General features: G+C 36.1%; 1 protein-coding gene across 6 annotated transcripts in view; it reads left to right on the forward strand.

Annotated features, from left to right (window-relative positions):
- The window catches only part of LOC105265974 (titin), an 18,973-nt gene extending 11,803 nt beyond the window's left edge, over positions 1-7,170 (forward strand). For 3 of the 6 annotated variants that reach the window (XM_011303834.1, XM_011303835.1, XM_011303830.1), the window contains 8 exons: positions 121-416; positions 2,761-2,799; positions 3,364-3,408; positions 3,521-4,522; positions 5,302-5,401; positions 5,475-5,654; positions 5,750-5,996; positions 6,266-7,170. In XM_011303834.1, the coding sequence (XP_011302136.1) occupies positions 121-416; positions 2,761-2,799; positions 3,364-3,408; positions 3,521-4,522; positions 5,302-5,401; positions 5,475-5,654; positions 5,750-5,996; positions 6,266-6,427 (2,071 nt within the window). In that variant the 3' untranslated portion in view covers positions 6,428-7,170. The remainder of the gene's footprint in view (positions 1-120; positions 417-2,760; positions 2,800-3,363; positions 3,409-3,520; positions 4,523-5,301; positions 5,402-5,474; positions 5,655-5,749; positions 5,997-6,265) is intronic. The other 3 variants (XM_011303831.1, XM_011303832.1, XM_011303833.1) reach the window with 3 other exon arrangements.
- The last annotated feature ends 8,371 nt before the right edge of the window (positions 7,171-15,541 follow it).

Here is a 15,541-nt window from a genome sequence, read left to right on the forward strand (position 1 = left end):
AAAAAAGCTGACGAAAAACGTTATATACTTTTTTTTAAAAGGGAAATAATGATCTATCTGGGGGTTTTAATTAGTGAGTACACAATTGATGTTAATCACGTGTTTTTGGAATTGATCCAGTGATTTCGCAGAAGTAATCGTGCCAGAACGAATGCGCAGTGATGACTACATCAGACGTCTTCTCCAAGGGCGGAACAGTGCAAAAAAAGAGGACGAGTCCCCGAATTGGTATGACACACCAGCTCATAGGGAATTTGGAAGCGGTCATCTGGCTGCTGTCAGCTACACCGGGGGCAAACCCCATTCCAGGAGGAGACCCTATTACAAAGTTGCGGATTTGCGAGCGGCCGATGTCCAAAGTGATGTCAATCTGCTGAGTTATTACGCGAAAAATCGACAGGCAGCTGCCAGTGCCTGTGAGTAAATCAGAAATTACCATGACCATTCATTATGACAATTAGACTGGACTGTTTACTCACGGAGAGAAAAAGCCCATGATTATTTCATTTTTTACTCACATTTTCTCAATTCAATTAAAATTCAAGTCATAGCATTTTTCTCTCCGCACTGTTCATGATCTTCAGATCATTTTTTCATTTCAGTCATTTTAATTCAGGAGTTGAGTGAACAAACATTCGTTTCTATTATCTTCTATTATTAAATCAATTTTAATAATTCGACAGGAAAAAAGTGAAAGAATTTTTTGTATTTTTATCACAATTTTTTGAAGAATTTCTCCTGAAATTTCTCAATCGAATTTGAAATTATAATCATAAATTAAAAGTTCGCACTCAACTCTGAATGATCACGGAAAGCTTAATAACAGAGGGGCGTAAGTGCCAAAAAAATGGGATTGGATAAAAAATGTAATGAATATTTTTTCTCGTAGGTCTTTTAGAATTTTTATCGAATCCCAATTTTGGAATTTGCCATTGATATTTCAATTCTGTTGTGAGGCTATCACAATTATTAGATAAGGATATAGAAAAAAAATGAATCATAAATAGTAGAAAGCACGGCCTCACGACGCCGACATGTGTGATGCATTGTCTCGATTTATTTTGATTTTTTTTTTGTCCATTCCTTGACACCGTCTTATCTTGTCTCCACGTTTCTGTCTGAGAATTCTGTTTTTATTTATGTTGTGTTATGATGTATGCAACCCGTGTGTTCGCCTTTATTTTCTATTTTTTTGTCTTCCTGTTGTGATAAGTGAATTTTATGGAAGAAGAAAAATGAAATCCTAAAAATCGTCGACAATTCACAAAAATTCACTTACACTCGTCTGTTTTTTTTTTCCTATTATTTTTATGTGTCTAATGATCTCTAAAAAAGCGACGAAGAATCAGAAACTGGGAAAAGGGAGGGGAAAAATTCAGGTACAACGCACCCGATTTTTTTTTCATAATTATGTGTACGTCGGGGGCTGAATCCATTGAGAAAACGCGATAAAACTTCTGAAAATGGCGCAGAAGGACGCGTTGATATGAGCAAAAAGCTTCCACATGGAAGAAAAATTGGGATTTGATGAAAGTGCAGAAGGAACCTGAATATTTCAGGCCCTGGATGGAGGGACCGCGTACCTGAGCTTAATGAGGACCCGACTAAAAAGAAAAAACAGCAGACGCAGGATGAGGAGGACGGCTTGCCCGAGCTCGAGGAAGAATAAAAATTAATAAACAAACGGAAAAAATCATCAAACTTTAAAAATCGGAACGAAAACCCTCGGATCATCCCAGACATATCATCCCCTCAGCATTAAATAATGCGATCCTCATTCGAAATTCTTCTCCGTTTTATTATTTATAATTATTTATTTATCCGCCGGAATTATTTATTTATCCGCTGGTCCCACCGCCATTTTTACAACTGTTTATAACATTACACGATTATCAGAATTGGATTATTTTGACTAGATAGGCATTGGCTGGTATTTACGGTTAAGTATTTGCAGTAATAAATATACGTGACGTGTAATTAATGAATAAATAATTAATGAATTAACTTTATGACAAAGAAATTTCGAAATAATTATTGAAAATCGGAAAATTTCATTTTTCCTTGTTTATTATAAAAGATTATATATTTTTTCTCATTGGAAAATGCCCGGATCTCAGTAGAAATGACTAAAAAAAAAGATAATACATATAATTGTTTAAATTTAAACAATTACCTATAGAAAATCGCGTTCGAAATTCACCGGAAAATTCGCTATTTCATCACCGGAAATTCGTACAAATTTTCGGGGCAAAAAGCGACACTCGACGCGAAATCAAACAGAGCAATTACATTTTTGCGATTAATTAAATTATCAATGGCCTGAACAATTAGTGATTAAAAATCGATTGAACGAGTCTCGACTCGACGAAAATATTGAAGACTCGAGGTCGAAACATGTAGAAGTGAAATCGAATCCAATGGAATCCAATAAAAAAATTGATTAAATAATTAAAAGCAGGGAAGGAATTTATTTACGAATCTGTCAGAATGAATTTGATGTCCATAGGTAAGCTTGTGGTTAATTGAAACTAAAACCGCGATAAAATTGAGAGCAAACAGCAATTACACTGCATTAATGGAATTTTAATAAGGGGCTAGTGTTTTTTTTTTCTCCTTTTGATAATATTGCACTGTGCGCTTTGCACTTTGCGCTGCAATAATTTTTAATACTCATTTAACGCTTAGTGCATTTGCGTTTAATTGTCGGTGTTCTGTCCTGATGATGGTAATACCCTAGACCTTTTTTTTCATGTCATCCAGACCCCGATCCTCCGCTCACCGAAAGGGAGCTCAGAAAGGGTTAGTATATCGTAATTTCCTTATCATCCTATTAATTATTTGATTATTCATTGGGAGAGGGGATGAGTTACGCCTGCATTCCGATATTATAGATTTCCAGAATTAAAAAAAAATAAAATATAGATTCCATTACAATTTTTTTATTTCTTTTATTTTGTTATTTGTGAATTTTTTAAAAATGAGAAATAATTTGTGGATTCAATTAATGATTAGGGGGAAGGCATGTTTGAAATTCTAATTGATTACTTTTTTTTTTCTGTTTTTTAATTATTGAATTTGAATTGGAAATTTTGAATTTTAAATAAGAGGAATTGATTTTTTCCTTCGGTGTGTATTTTAGCTGGAATAATCGATAAAAAATGGGAAAAACTCTCTGCGCCATATGTTACAACTCAAAAAATTGATGTGAAATCATCTGTGAGAGGTTCATTCATCATGACCAGAAAAATTCCCCATGACCTTGCGAAAAATCCAATGCGGGTGATACTTATCCCTTGGTTCCCCTTAACGCACCACTTCCTCATATAATCCCGGGATGAAAAAAATCATGAGTTTGAATTTTAGCCCGAGCACTGGCCGAAGAGTTCATCGCATCAGCAGCACCAAGAGGTGAGACCATTTACATTAGGAAATTACAGACGAACCGCTTCAAAATCTGCTGCTATCGAGAGTAAAGACAGCCTCGGAATTCTTAATTAAAATTCTGTGATTGCCTCCTCAGCGTCACCAGATCCAGAGCCGGTGTGCAAACCAAATTTGGGAAAAGCCTATCAGCTACAAGAGGTCAAACAATCAGTCGTGAAGAAAGAACAAGAAGAAATCCAGGAAGAGAAGCCAGAAGTTAAAGAGAAGAAAGTGCGATCTGCTAGACGGAAATCTGCTAAAGCAGAAAAAATTGTGGAACCAGAGCCAGAACCGGTGGAGGAAGCATCAGCTACTCCAGAACCTCAACCGGAACCTGTTGAGGAAGTAGTTGCCATCCCAGAACCAGAACCTCTGCAAGAGGAAGTGAACGTTGTAAATTCAGAACCAGAACCAATTCCAGTTCAACCAGAACTACAACCAGAATCAGAAATAATTCCAGTTGAATCAGAACCAGAACCAGAACCCCTTCCAGCCGAATCAGAATCAGAACCAGTTCCAGCTGAATCAGAACCAGAACCAGTTCCAGCTCAATCAGAATCAGAACCAGTTCCAGCTGAATCAGAACCAGAACCCCTTCCAGCTGAATCAGAACCAGAACCCCTTCCAGCTGAATCAGAACCAGAACCAGTTCCAACAGAATTAGAACCAGAGCAGCAAGTTCTAGCTGAAACTGAACCAGAGCCTCAGGTCGCTGAACCTGAAGCAGAACCACAAGTAGAAGAACCATCAGAAGTTAGAACCCACACCCCTGAAGTGTTCCCTGAAGAATCAGTCGAACCAGAAGTGCAACAGCTTGAAGAACCTGTAGTTATAGAGTCTGACGAATCCCCTCGAGTCCAGGAGGAAGCAGAGATCCCTGAACCTCAAACAGATGTACCTGAAGAAATTCAAAGACCAAAAGAAGCAGAAACTCCAGCTGATCTGGAGGCTGGGGAGGAAGAAAGGGAAGGGGCTGTTGATGCTCCACAGATGCCGGATTTGGAGGGTGATCCAGCTGAGGATGTTGAAGATGTTGAGGAAGTGGAGGTCGATGATTACTGGGGAAGTGCCGAGGACAAACAGGAAACCGACGATGAGGGTAAAAAGCGTGGACTTCTTCGTCTTCTTGAAACCGCTATTGGGCCCCAGTCCGAGTGATTAAATCAAAACTCTTCAACAAAGAACTATTGAATATATTTTTTGATGTCTGTAATTCCTCTGTCTGTAAAACTCTCCAACAATACACGTCTTCAGTGTTACTTGTTGCACGTTATGTGTTTCTATCATCTCGTGAATCTATCACATCCACTTCAATTTCACTATCACCTCCTGACTATCTGTTCTAGTGGACTCTGATTTTATCATTAATACGATGTTGTTTTCACATTCATTACTGTTACGTACGTATGAAAAATTCGGGAGACATGTTCTTTTTTTTTATCTTCGTAATTTGCGAATTGAGGGTAACGCGAGGAGTTTAATTTTTAATTTTTTTTTCCATCAATTTATCACGCAAGCTAGTGGTTGTAGGAGAAGATATGGAAAGAGTAATTGAGAAAAATTTTAATTAGAGTTATCAGACTTTATCATTTGATTACTAAATTATAGTCGATATTTGATGGATTTTTTTTTGTAGACATCTTCAAAAAACATGTCCACTGAATTTCATTATACCCACCACTGATGAAATTATTGACTGAAATTTCAAGGAATTGCGTAATTGAAAATAAAAAATTTCAAGTGATTTTATAAGAGATAAATAAATAGTAAAAATTCGCTAAATACCAAATCTCCATGAAATTTTTGGAAAAATATTTGACGAGTGGTAGGTACCCGAGATCGTGGGACGATTGGTGATTTATTTATGATTTTTTTTAGTGCTCCAACGAAAGCTCGACGAGGAAGAATTGAGAAGGCAAGTGGAGGAGCTTAAAAGGCAAGCTGAAGAAGAAAAAAGGAGGCAAGCCGAACAGGCCAGGTAACAATTACCTGGTCTCTTCGATTGCCTCCATTGTCCCCTTCATATCTGTGTACCTTGTGTTATCACGTAGATTGGCTGAGGAAAGGTGGAAAGCGGAAATTGAAGAGCGCGAGAGATTGGAGAGAGAAGCGCGTGCTGCACGTCTCCGGGAAATTGAAGAGCAGGAGAAAGCGGAGGCAGAGAGAATTGCTGAAGAGGAGAGACTAGAAGCCGAGAGGACACGCGATGCTAGAATTGCTGAGGAGCAAAGGTAAAAAAATGTGTACTCAGCATTAATTTCGTGAAAAAGAAAGAACTATCCACCACTCGATAATTAATTACTTGTATTATTAATGAATCATGAAGACGTGCTGCGGAACTCGAGGAGATCATCGCCAGGGAAGAGGAGGAGCGTTACGCCATTGAAAGGGCATCCGAAGAGGCGCGCAAGAGACAGGATATTGAGGAAAAACTTGCGGAAATCGCACTATCAGCACCTGATGATTCAGCGGCTCATCGCTCCTCATCAACGGACTGTCATTGCCATGACAACACCAAGTCCCAGGATCATGAGGAGAGACCTGACAGTCCTGACGCCGATGATGACACACATGTACGCTCATTTTTTATTATTACACTTTCATTTCTATTTATCATTTTCATTTTTATTTATTACACTATAATTTTCCTGGTGAAATGAGGTGAGAGTCAAGGGGATGAGATAAAATCTGGGAAATCTGGAAAATTCAGTAAATTAGAAATTTTTAGAAGATCACTAATCAGATGACTAATTAATTTATATCAATTATTAAATATCTAATTATTATCAATTATTAAATATACCGAGACATCTTGCCATAAGTTTAGTTATTTTTTTTTCAGGTTGAAGAAGAAACAAATTGTCTGTCGACGGATCACGATGACTTGAGCGATTGTCATCCGTATGATGGGGAACACGAGGGCTTCAATAGTGTTCCAGTCCTGGAAGTACCTGTCGACCACACCCCTAAGATCGAAGAAATCACAGATGATGAGGATGCGTAATAAAGTCAACACCAGTCTCTCTTTTCTATTTTAGCTGAATCGTTCATCGATTTATGCCATCAATTTCAGAAGATCAGAGACAGAGACAGAGGCAGATCAGCACTCGGGAGATGCATCAAAGTGAATACTTTAAATATTCAACTCTACAAATTCGTATCTGAATATTCCTTTCAATTAAATTAGTTTGAAACCCGGGAAATAGAGAATGCACTAGAGAGTCAGCACAACGACCCAAAATATCTCTGGATCTAGCGGAGATAGCCCATTTTTTGTTATAATCTTTTTTGTAGGTCTTAATCAATTCTGTGAAAAAGGTAATAACCATGATTATGCTATCGGGCTTGAGTTCTGAGATATTCATCAAAAACTCACCAGTGAAAATTTAAATTTGAGCTTTTTTTTCCTGAAATCCAAAAATTTGAAAATTGTCTAGTGTTCATTTTTGATTAACTGTTTCCAAATCATTCGTTTGCATAATAGTGTGGAACAACAATTACAAGTCGATTTATTATTTATGTAATTTTTTATTACACAGACTACTGATTAATCGAGGCCTTCGATTTTTTTCAGTTGAAGTTACGAATTTTTTCTAACAGATTGTATAAAATAATACGATAGGACAATTATTGTTTAGATAATTAAGGGATTAATCTACGTTTGTATTGCGTTATCAATATTCACGGTTATTTATTCATATTTTTTAATGTAGGCGGTCTTGATTAATAAAGGATTAATTCAGATGAGTGGAGGTTGAATTTTTCATGGAATTGTGATCTCGTGTACACGTGGGGGTAATGGAGATGGGGACGAGGCAGCCAATTTATAAAATCCTCCGATTATCCTTGAAAATCATCTGAACAAGCGTCGGGTTTCATACCCCTCGTAAATTCACGACTGATCGTTTCCACGTGTGCTCAACTCCTCTTGACCCACATTGTTGACAAGTTGCAATTATTTTTATTTCATTTTAGTTCCACGTGATAAAACGTAGAACCGTCGACGGAATATGCGGATTAATAATCCTTCTGCTTCAGACTCGAAGCTGTTCACGTTTCAATTTTTCTTCATTTTTCCACTCCAACATTTTCTAAAGCCATTTTTTCCAGCAATTTCACTGGAATTTCTAGAATAATCATCGACAATTTATCGGGATTATGGCGCAATTGAATTTCAATTGATTAATGATAGTAAATTATTTGAAAGGATAAAAAATCAGAGAAAGTCAAGGCCCAATAGAATTTAATTAAATTCAATTTCCCTCAAAACGTAAATTAAACATGTCAACTATTTTCCGATCTTAACAATCTGTAGTTTAAATAATGGGACAATTGGAACAATCGTCCAGTTGAATTAGAATTGATTAACAATTTAAAGTTTAACAATTACAACTTCAAGAAAATTAGATAATCTCAAGGCAAATAATTATAATAAATAAATAAATTCCGAGCATAACCACCTGTAGTTCAATCAATCCTGACAATGGCCCAATAAAATAAAAATTGATAAACCATTTAAAATTACCCGCCAATCAATTAATCCAAATAACATAGAATCATAAAAAGTCATCGTCACCTAGAATGAAATGAAATGAAATTCTCCTGACGCCGTAAATTAAAACATTAAAACTTCAAAAAGCAATTAATTAAATTCCCCTACCCCTCCATTAATAACTCAACATTGGTCCATATAAAATAAATATTTATTGTGTAATCTCCCGATAAAATGGAGTTTGAAAACAAAAAGGCATTCCTGAAGTCACTGTGCAATTTTCTCCTATTTTTAGTCGGCGAACCCTCGGGCAGTGATATCGGACCAATGGTACAATTTCGTGCCCCCACACACGGAAGGGGGGGGGTAGTGGGTAGTGGGTGGAGGGGTGCAAGGGGTAGGGGGTAGGGGGTTATCACCTCGGCGCAATCCGCTTTCGAAAGTCGATAATGAAAATGGCGCCACACGGGTGAAGGAGGAAAAGGGAGGAAAAAGGAGGAAAAGGGAGGAAACAGGAGGAAACAGGAGGAAAAAGGCGGAAAAGGGAGGAAAAGGGTAGAAAATGGGGGGAGAGGGGGGGGGGAGGGGGTTAGTCGTTATATCGCCTACAGCTGCGGTCAAGTAGATACGTTTCTATTCGATCAGACGCAGCATTGAACCTGCAGTAATGAGAATTATGGGGCAGAGGGTTTCGGAGTGAAAGGAAGGCTTTATCTGATGCCAGATAGCACTCCCCAGAATTTCCGATCATCACATGTCAATGGGAAAATAACGGGGGATTTGGGGGTGCCTAAGTGGGATCGATGTAATGAAATAAGAGATCATTCGATGAAGGGAGACCTAGAAAAATAATTTATCAATTGTTTAAATTATTTTCACCAATTCAATTTATCGGGAATATTTTCCGTGTAAATTACCATAATGCCTATTCGAAGAATTTTCAACCCCCGTCGAAGACACATCGATCTGATGAAAATCTTTGAATTTGGAAATCGTCATCGCGTGTCGGTTTGTTTTATAACCGAGACATGGCGAATCGATGGGACTTGCACGCGATATCGTGAGTGAAATAAGTAAGAAAAAGGAAAAAAAAAAAGGGTAAACTGAGAGGAAATAACAGAAGTTTCGGTCTGGGTATATAAAAAAAGAGTCTACTGTCAGACCTAGGATATTTCTCCGGTCGTGAGCCGAGGACTGACGTCAAGACCGCGGGGTGAGAGGCAAAAGGTAGAACTGCCGGCGCCACTGAAGCAATGACGTCATTCCGGTGGGTGGTAAGGGGGTGGTATAAGGGGATGGTAGGCCGAGGGTATGAAATTGTGTGTGTACTCTACTACAACAGAGAGTACACAGTAAATCCCTCTCCCTCCGACACATGCCCTTTCTTGAAAACGTGCCGCAAACCACCCAAAACCCCCCAGCGGCCATTACTATTACGCGCGAAAAGGGGTTGCCATTCCCCCTTCAATCCCCCTTCAATCCCCCTTCAATCCCCCTCCAACCCCTTTCAACCCCGCCCCGAAAATCCATCCGACTATTCATCTTCTCGGATCCTTACATTGCAGACAGTCAGACCCCAGGCCTCTGCAAATTTCTGTCCGATGGTGAGGAAAAACTATTTTTTTCTCAGGCTTTCTATTGGTTCGTGTACCGATGGAATTCCACGGCGACTCATCACCTGGAATTTCTGAAAAAAAAAAAAAAAGAATGAAACAAAAAGCCCCCAAAACCCGGAAAATAAAATTAATTAACCAATAAAAGAACGAAAAAATAAAATTTTTAATTAAGGAAATTGAAAAATGATAGACATATTCATTATTTTTTATCTTATGATATGCGTTTTTAGTGGTTCATGTAGGAGTGGAATTTCTCAGGGAATTCATCAGCTGGAATTCACGAGAAAAGACAACGATCGAATAAAAAATTAATTTTTTATTTAATTTTCAATTGATATCAATAAATTTAAATTGAAGATTATTAACAAAATAATAAATGGGAATTTAATTCAATGATAAATTAATAACATAAACAATAAATAATAGATCGTAATCGAGGGATTACATGGTATATATATATATATATATATATTAAAAATTGATATATGCATTGTTTTATTGTCATTTCCGGTGATTTGTTGATTTGGAATTTGAAAAAAAGGGAAATATTGTAAATTTCATGGATTCGATGATTTGAATGAAATGATGTATTGACGTTGACGATTATTTCATACTCTGCAACAACTAAATACGTTACAATCAATTAATCAAGTGGTCGAACGCTGTGACGTATTTTACATTCGATTAATTAATTGCTGACTGAAATTTCGCTGGTCGATTGATGGGTTTATCTGACGCTAGGGAATTCAGAGTCTCTTCGTAAAACTGTGAATTACTTGATGACATTCAATCACTGGAGTCACCTGATTGTACCCTGGAAATAGACGGAGCCCGTGGGTGTTGGTAACACACCACTTAAATTCTTGATATCTCCAATCGATCCAGCTGATAAGGGAGACGAGAATATCATTTGTGGGAGTTGTTAAATAACCCCAGCTCTATTTTTACACCCAAGAACGTAATCTTTTTCTCGCTCTTTCCTTTCGTGACGCATATAATTGACGGATTACAACGTCACGTTCATGCGAGCCTTGGTGCACAGAATTGAGCGAAAAAAATTATTAATTCAAGAGTAAATCGCTAAAATTTTTATCGACTTTTATGATATTTCGATTTTTCACTGATATTTCATTCTTTCAATCAGTCCATTCCAATTAATCAACTAATATTTCGTTTTTAGATTTAATAAGTATCCAAAAAGTTAGGAATATTTTATATATATTATATATATATTTTATTTATATATATATTTATTTATATATTTTATGCCTGAATTTTCCATGAATTATTATTAAACGCATCTTATTACAAATTATAGAATTCTCTATAATAAAATTCGAGGATGAAATATTTTAATTTTTCCCTGAATTCCTCAAGATTTCCGTAATTTTTCCGTTGTGTGTTTGAATAAAAAAATGGACTAAATTATTGGTTTATGGATTATATAGTTTATAATGAAGGCAGGACTACTGGGACTATTTTTTTTTCAGAAAATCTTCTATGTTTTTTCGATTCCATAGTTTCGATGGGTTGTTCATGAATGGACTGAGGGGTTATAGAAACTTGGAGTAGCCGATAAATTTTTAGTACAAGCATAATACAAAGGCATTACTCGAGGGAAACTGTTATTTCATCCGATGAAATCCAATTCTCCAACAAATGATGAATAAATCGTGAATGATAACCCAACAATTGGACGAATGGGAGGTATTTTTCGAATGGAGTCTCTGCTCGGGCATTTTCCATTGATTTGCTCTCTGGAAAACGAGAGTAAGTTTCGCTATTTGAAATGGGAAATATTTGAATTTTCCGAGACGGAGGAAGATTATTTCGTCTGCTTTCAATAACAAAGTTTTCACGGACGATAAGATATTCAGTATTTCCATTCTGAACTCCTGTGTCTTATATTTTCCGAAGGCTACACCACGGAATAATCGATTTTTTCAACAAATATTAATTATTAATACTGATTCACCCTCTTTTGTACATAAAACTTAAATATAATTTTTATGTATTTTCATTCGATTTCGCGTAAATAAAAATTTATCTATTCAAATTTATTTAATGGTTCATATGAGATGGAAATAAAACGAAATTTTCAAGTATTTCATTATGAAGTCTTCGACGGTATTTTTTTATAGGGAAATTTTCCTGAGTTTTCTCTAATTTTTGGAGAATTTTCCGATCTCTGAATAAGTTCACTGGATTGGGCAAAAGCTATTGAGTATACAAGGGTTTCAACAGGGGAAGTGGATATTTTAGTTCGGATATTATCGATTGCATATAGTTGATTCTCTGGGTTTCACTTGGCAGTCACTGTCCTTTTTCCATCCCCAGGTGCCGGTCGGATTTTTCCGTCTCGATGTACCCGGGACTCATTGACGCGATTTTCCCGGAAAATTTATCCCCCACCGCGGCCCATCCCGCGAGAATTTTTATCGAATGGCTATTGAATTTCTTATCACCTCAAGGTTCAGGCTGAAATATCAATCCGTTCCGATCAATTTTCGCTGAAAAAATATAGATAAGTCGTACCGTTTCATCACTACAGAAATTACTCCGAAAATATTTGTTAATAGAGATTAATTAATGAATGGCTCATTTATTTTAAGGAAGGGGATTTGTGAGACATTATTTAGATATTTCTTCGAAAAAGTGCAGCGTCAATTGAATTTTCCAATTTTTGGTATGAATTTTTATCAGATGTAAAATCGGTAATATTTCGATCGATATATTCGATCGATCGATTTATTTTCCCGATTTCTCTAAAGCGCAAAGCAATTGATCTCAACTGCAGTTTCCACGAATTATTTCATCAAATTTTTTATTTCAACAGCCGAATTCCTCCGAAGATTGCAACCAAAATTTTTTTCCAAATGCCAAAATTTCCAACGAAAAAGTTGATGGCACTTAAAATTCGATTCCAAATAATAATTCCCATTCTTCAGATATTACCAACGTGTGCGTTATATGAAATTGTAAATCTTGAATTAGAATTCGAATTTGCAATCGGTTTTTAAATTCAGTAATCGATAATTCAGTAATAAAATAGCAAACCTGATAAGTGTATTGTTTAATGCCAATTTTTAGCCAATATCTCGTAATTGAAGGAACATATCGAATTTTTGGTCTGAATATTTTTTATAGAAAAAGATGAGAGCTAAAAAAAAGGAATCTACAAAAAAATCGTTATCTCGCTTCAATTTCGAGATATCGCCTAAAAACCTCGGTGAAAATACACTTACCCTTGTTCATCACTTCGCAAGAGAATTAACCTGTTTAATGATGAATGTGATGGACATAATTACATTCATTGACAGATTTTTTTTTGAGGTGATGCCGGTTTTGGTGGGATTGATGATGTTGGATTCCAATTCGAGTTTATTTATGGCAATGAATAAAATAGACTGCGACCTCGCACCTGCAAAATAATATTTTTATTTAGTGGATGCTTATCCTTTAGGCACATCTGCGCCTTTAGTCTTGAGATTGGGGAATTAATTACAAAGATAATCAATTTCCCAATCTCACGATAATCGATTGAATGTATTATTAGTTTTACCAACCGTTAATGACGACAAAAGAGAGAATAATGAAGATGGAAAACAACTTACTCCTTACAATTAGCACACAGGATACACACAGGCATTCCTCTGTTGGTTCAATTCCGTAATTTGTTGGACAGTTCATCATTTTCATCATTCAGTTCATCATTCAGAAATTTTGCAGTCTATCAACCGGTCCAGCAAACAGAAGACATTCAATTGCACTCATTCATAACAATATTCAAATAAATTCGATAACTAGCCCTGGGTCCATGCACTGAACTCCTCTTTGAAAAACACTACAAAATGATCTTGCAACTCTTCTGTCAAATTTATAAAGAGGTACGGTGTCAATTACAACGCAGGATCGATGCAAGATCGACGCAGGATCGATCACTACGAAGATCTATTCCATTATGATCGATATTAATTCCGATATCCTCGGATTAAATATTCGAAATATTAAATATGAGCGATCGCATTACGTGGGGGAAAGCGTGATGAGATTTGCGTGTCATAATTAATTCTTTAATGATCTTTTAATCAAAGAAATAAATTCCTAAAGACAATCATTGAATTATGGACAGGAATTAGTAAATAATAAAACTAATTAGGCTTAGACGTTAACTTTTATTAAACGCACTCAGAAGGTATATCTTTCTGCTATGACTGCAACTCTGGACCCATTTTACAAAAGGCCCTTGTTCATTCATCTCTCTCTATTTCTGTTTATATAAACTGTCCTCCTTATCCTGATGCTGTTCTAAGGAGAAAAAAAAATTTAAGCCCGGTGGCCTGGCGTTGTGGTTAAGGTCGTTTAGCGCATACCTTTGGCCTTTTTTTTTCCTTTTTACTCAGCACCCTTTTTCTTTTTATAAACCATTATTAAAACTCATATTGTAAAAACTTTTCATTTACGTTTATAATTCCCCAACAAAATTAGTGTATCGAAAAAACTAGAGGTTTTTCCTCACATAATGTTACAGCTCGAGAGCTCTACGTAGCCATTGGCCGTTTCTTAAACCCCTTCTTTTTGGAAATTTTTTTTAGACTAGTTTTTCAATTTTCTTCTTTAAACACCTGTACATACTGTTGGACAATAATAAAAAACATTGTTGCAAAAAAAAGTGGTTAAGGTCGTTGTCTTACAACGGATAGGTTCCAAGTTCGATTCCTGGCCGGGTAGAATAGTGAGATTTAACCAGCTTTCAAAAGTCCTGATCAATCACCACATAGTCTCATCCGACTCGAAGCGATGTAAAATAAACAAAAAAAAAATTGGAAAAATGATGAAATAATATGAACCAAACAGCTATGGGATAACTATTAATTTTTATGCACCCATACCAAGTGCTCTCAGTAACAACAACGAGAAAAAAAATCATGTCGGCGTCGGTACAGGGAGTCCTGTTGCCAAGACAACCCGCGACACATCTCCAGAATTCCCATTTGGAAGCCCATCCTTGTACCTTATATATTATTCCCCGAGTATATACTCTACAGTTGTATATATTGTTAAGGACTCATCTCAGACGACAAGATCGATAAGACAAGAGCCATATCAGCATTGACGCACATCGTTATCGTTTTCAGACAATCTACCAGGGCTTAATGACGAGTCAAGACTATCTGTCAAGTCGGATTACATCGCTTTTCTCTATCGGTTTCTCTATCATCTAATCGGTAATTACACTTTTCGAGTGCCCCGTGCTATTTGATTTTTACAAGTCTGGGAATCCCCAAGAAGCAATATTTGTTCTGCCACAATGCGGGAATTTTTGTCGTATTAATAGAAAATTTCAAACATCAGTCCCCAAGAATTTAAATTTATAATTTATTTTTTTAAAATACATAGTTTATTGATAGCACTGGGAACTTTTATTAGACATCCGGAAATTAATGGGAAAGCCATCTAAAAATAAAAATAGTACATACAATAAAATATAATACTGAAATATATATTAATAAAATGAATATTTTATTTGTCTATTCAATTATTCCAAATAAATTTTGGAAAATCGAGAAAAGGCGGGGGATAATTGAAATCTCGTGTAATTTTTATTTACTTTTCATTGGAAATTCAGGAATTTTCCGGAACTTGATCTAGATGTTAAAAGTACATAATCATTTTTCGTTATATTGATGGGAAAGCCGAATAAATAATTTGTATGATTTAACAAGATATAACAAGATGGAATATTCAATCAAGCAATAAACAATTGAGATGCAAAACATCTCTGGAAATAGTCTCTTGGAAATTCATCGAAGAAAAATGTTCCATTCGGGAGAGAATTTGCGATAAAAATTCCGTCGAGCTTTCATAGAGGAAAAATATTTTTCGGCAGTTTATTTATTTGCTTTCAAGCTTGACATTTTCTCTGACGCACGGAGTAAATCCTCCCTGCGAATATATGACGGTTTTTATATCCAAAACGTTTACGTTCTGTCTGGAGATAAGACGTTAT

The sequence above is a fragment of the Fopius arisanus genome, unplaced genomic scaffold, assembly GCF_000806365.1.
Source record: "Fopius arisanus strain USDA-PBARC FA_bdor unplaced genomic scaffold, ASM80636v1 scaffold00033, whole genome shotgun sequence".
Classification (NCBI taxonomy): Eukaryota; Metazoa; Arthropoda; class Insecta; order Hymenoptera; family Braconidae; genus Fopius; species Fopius arisanus.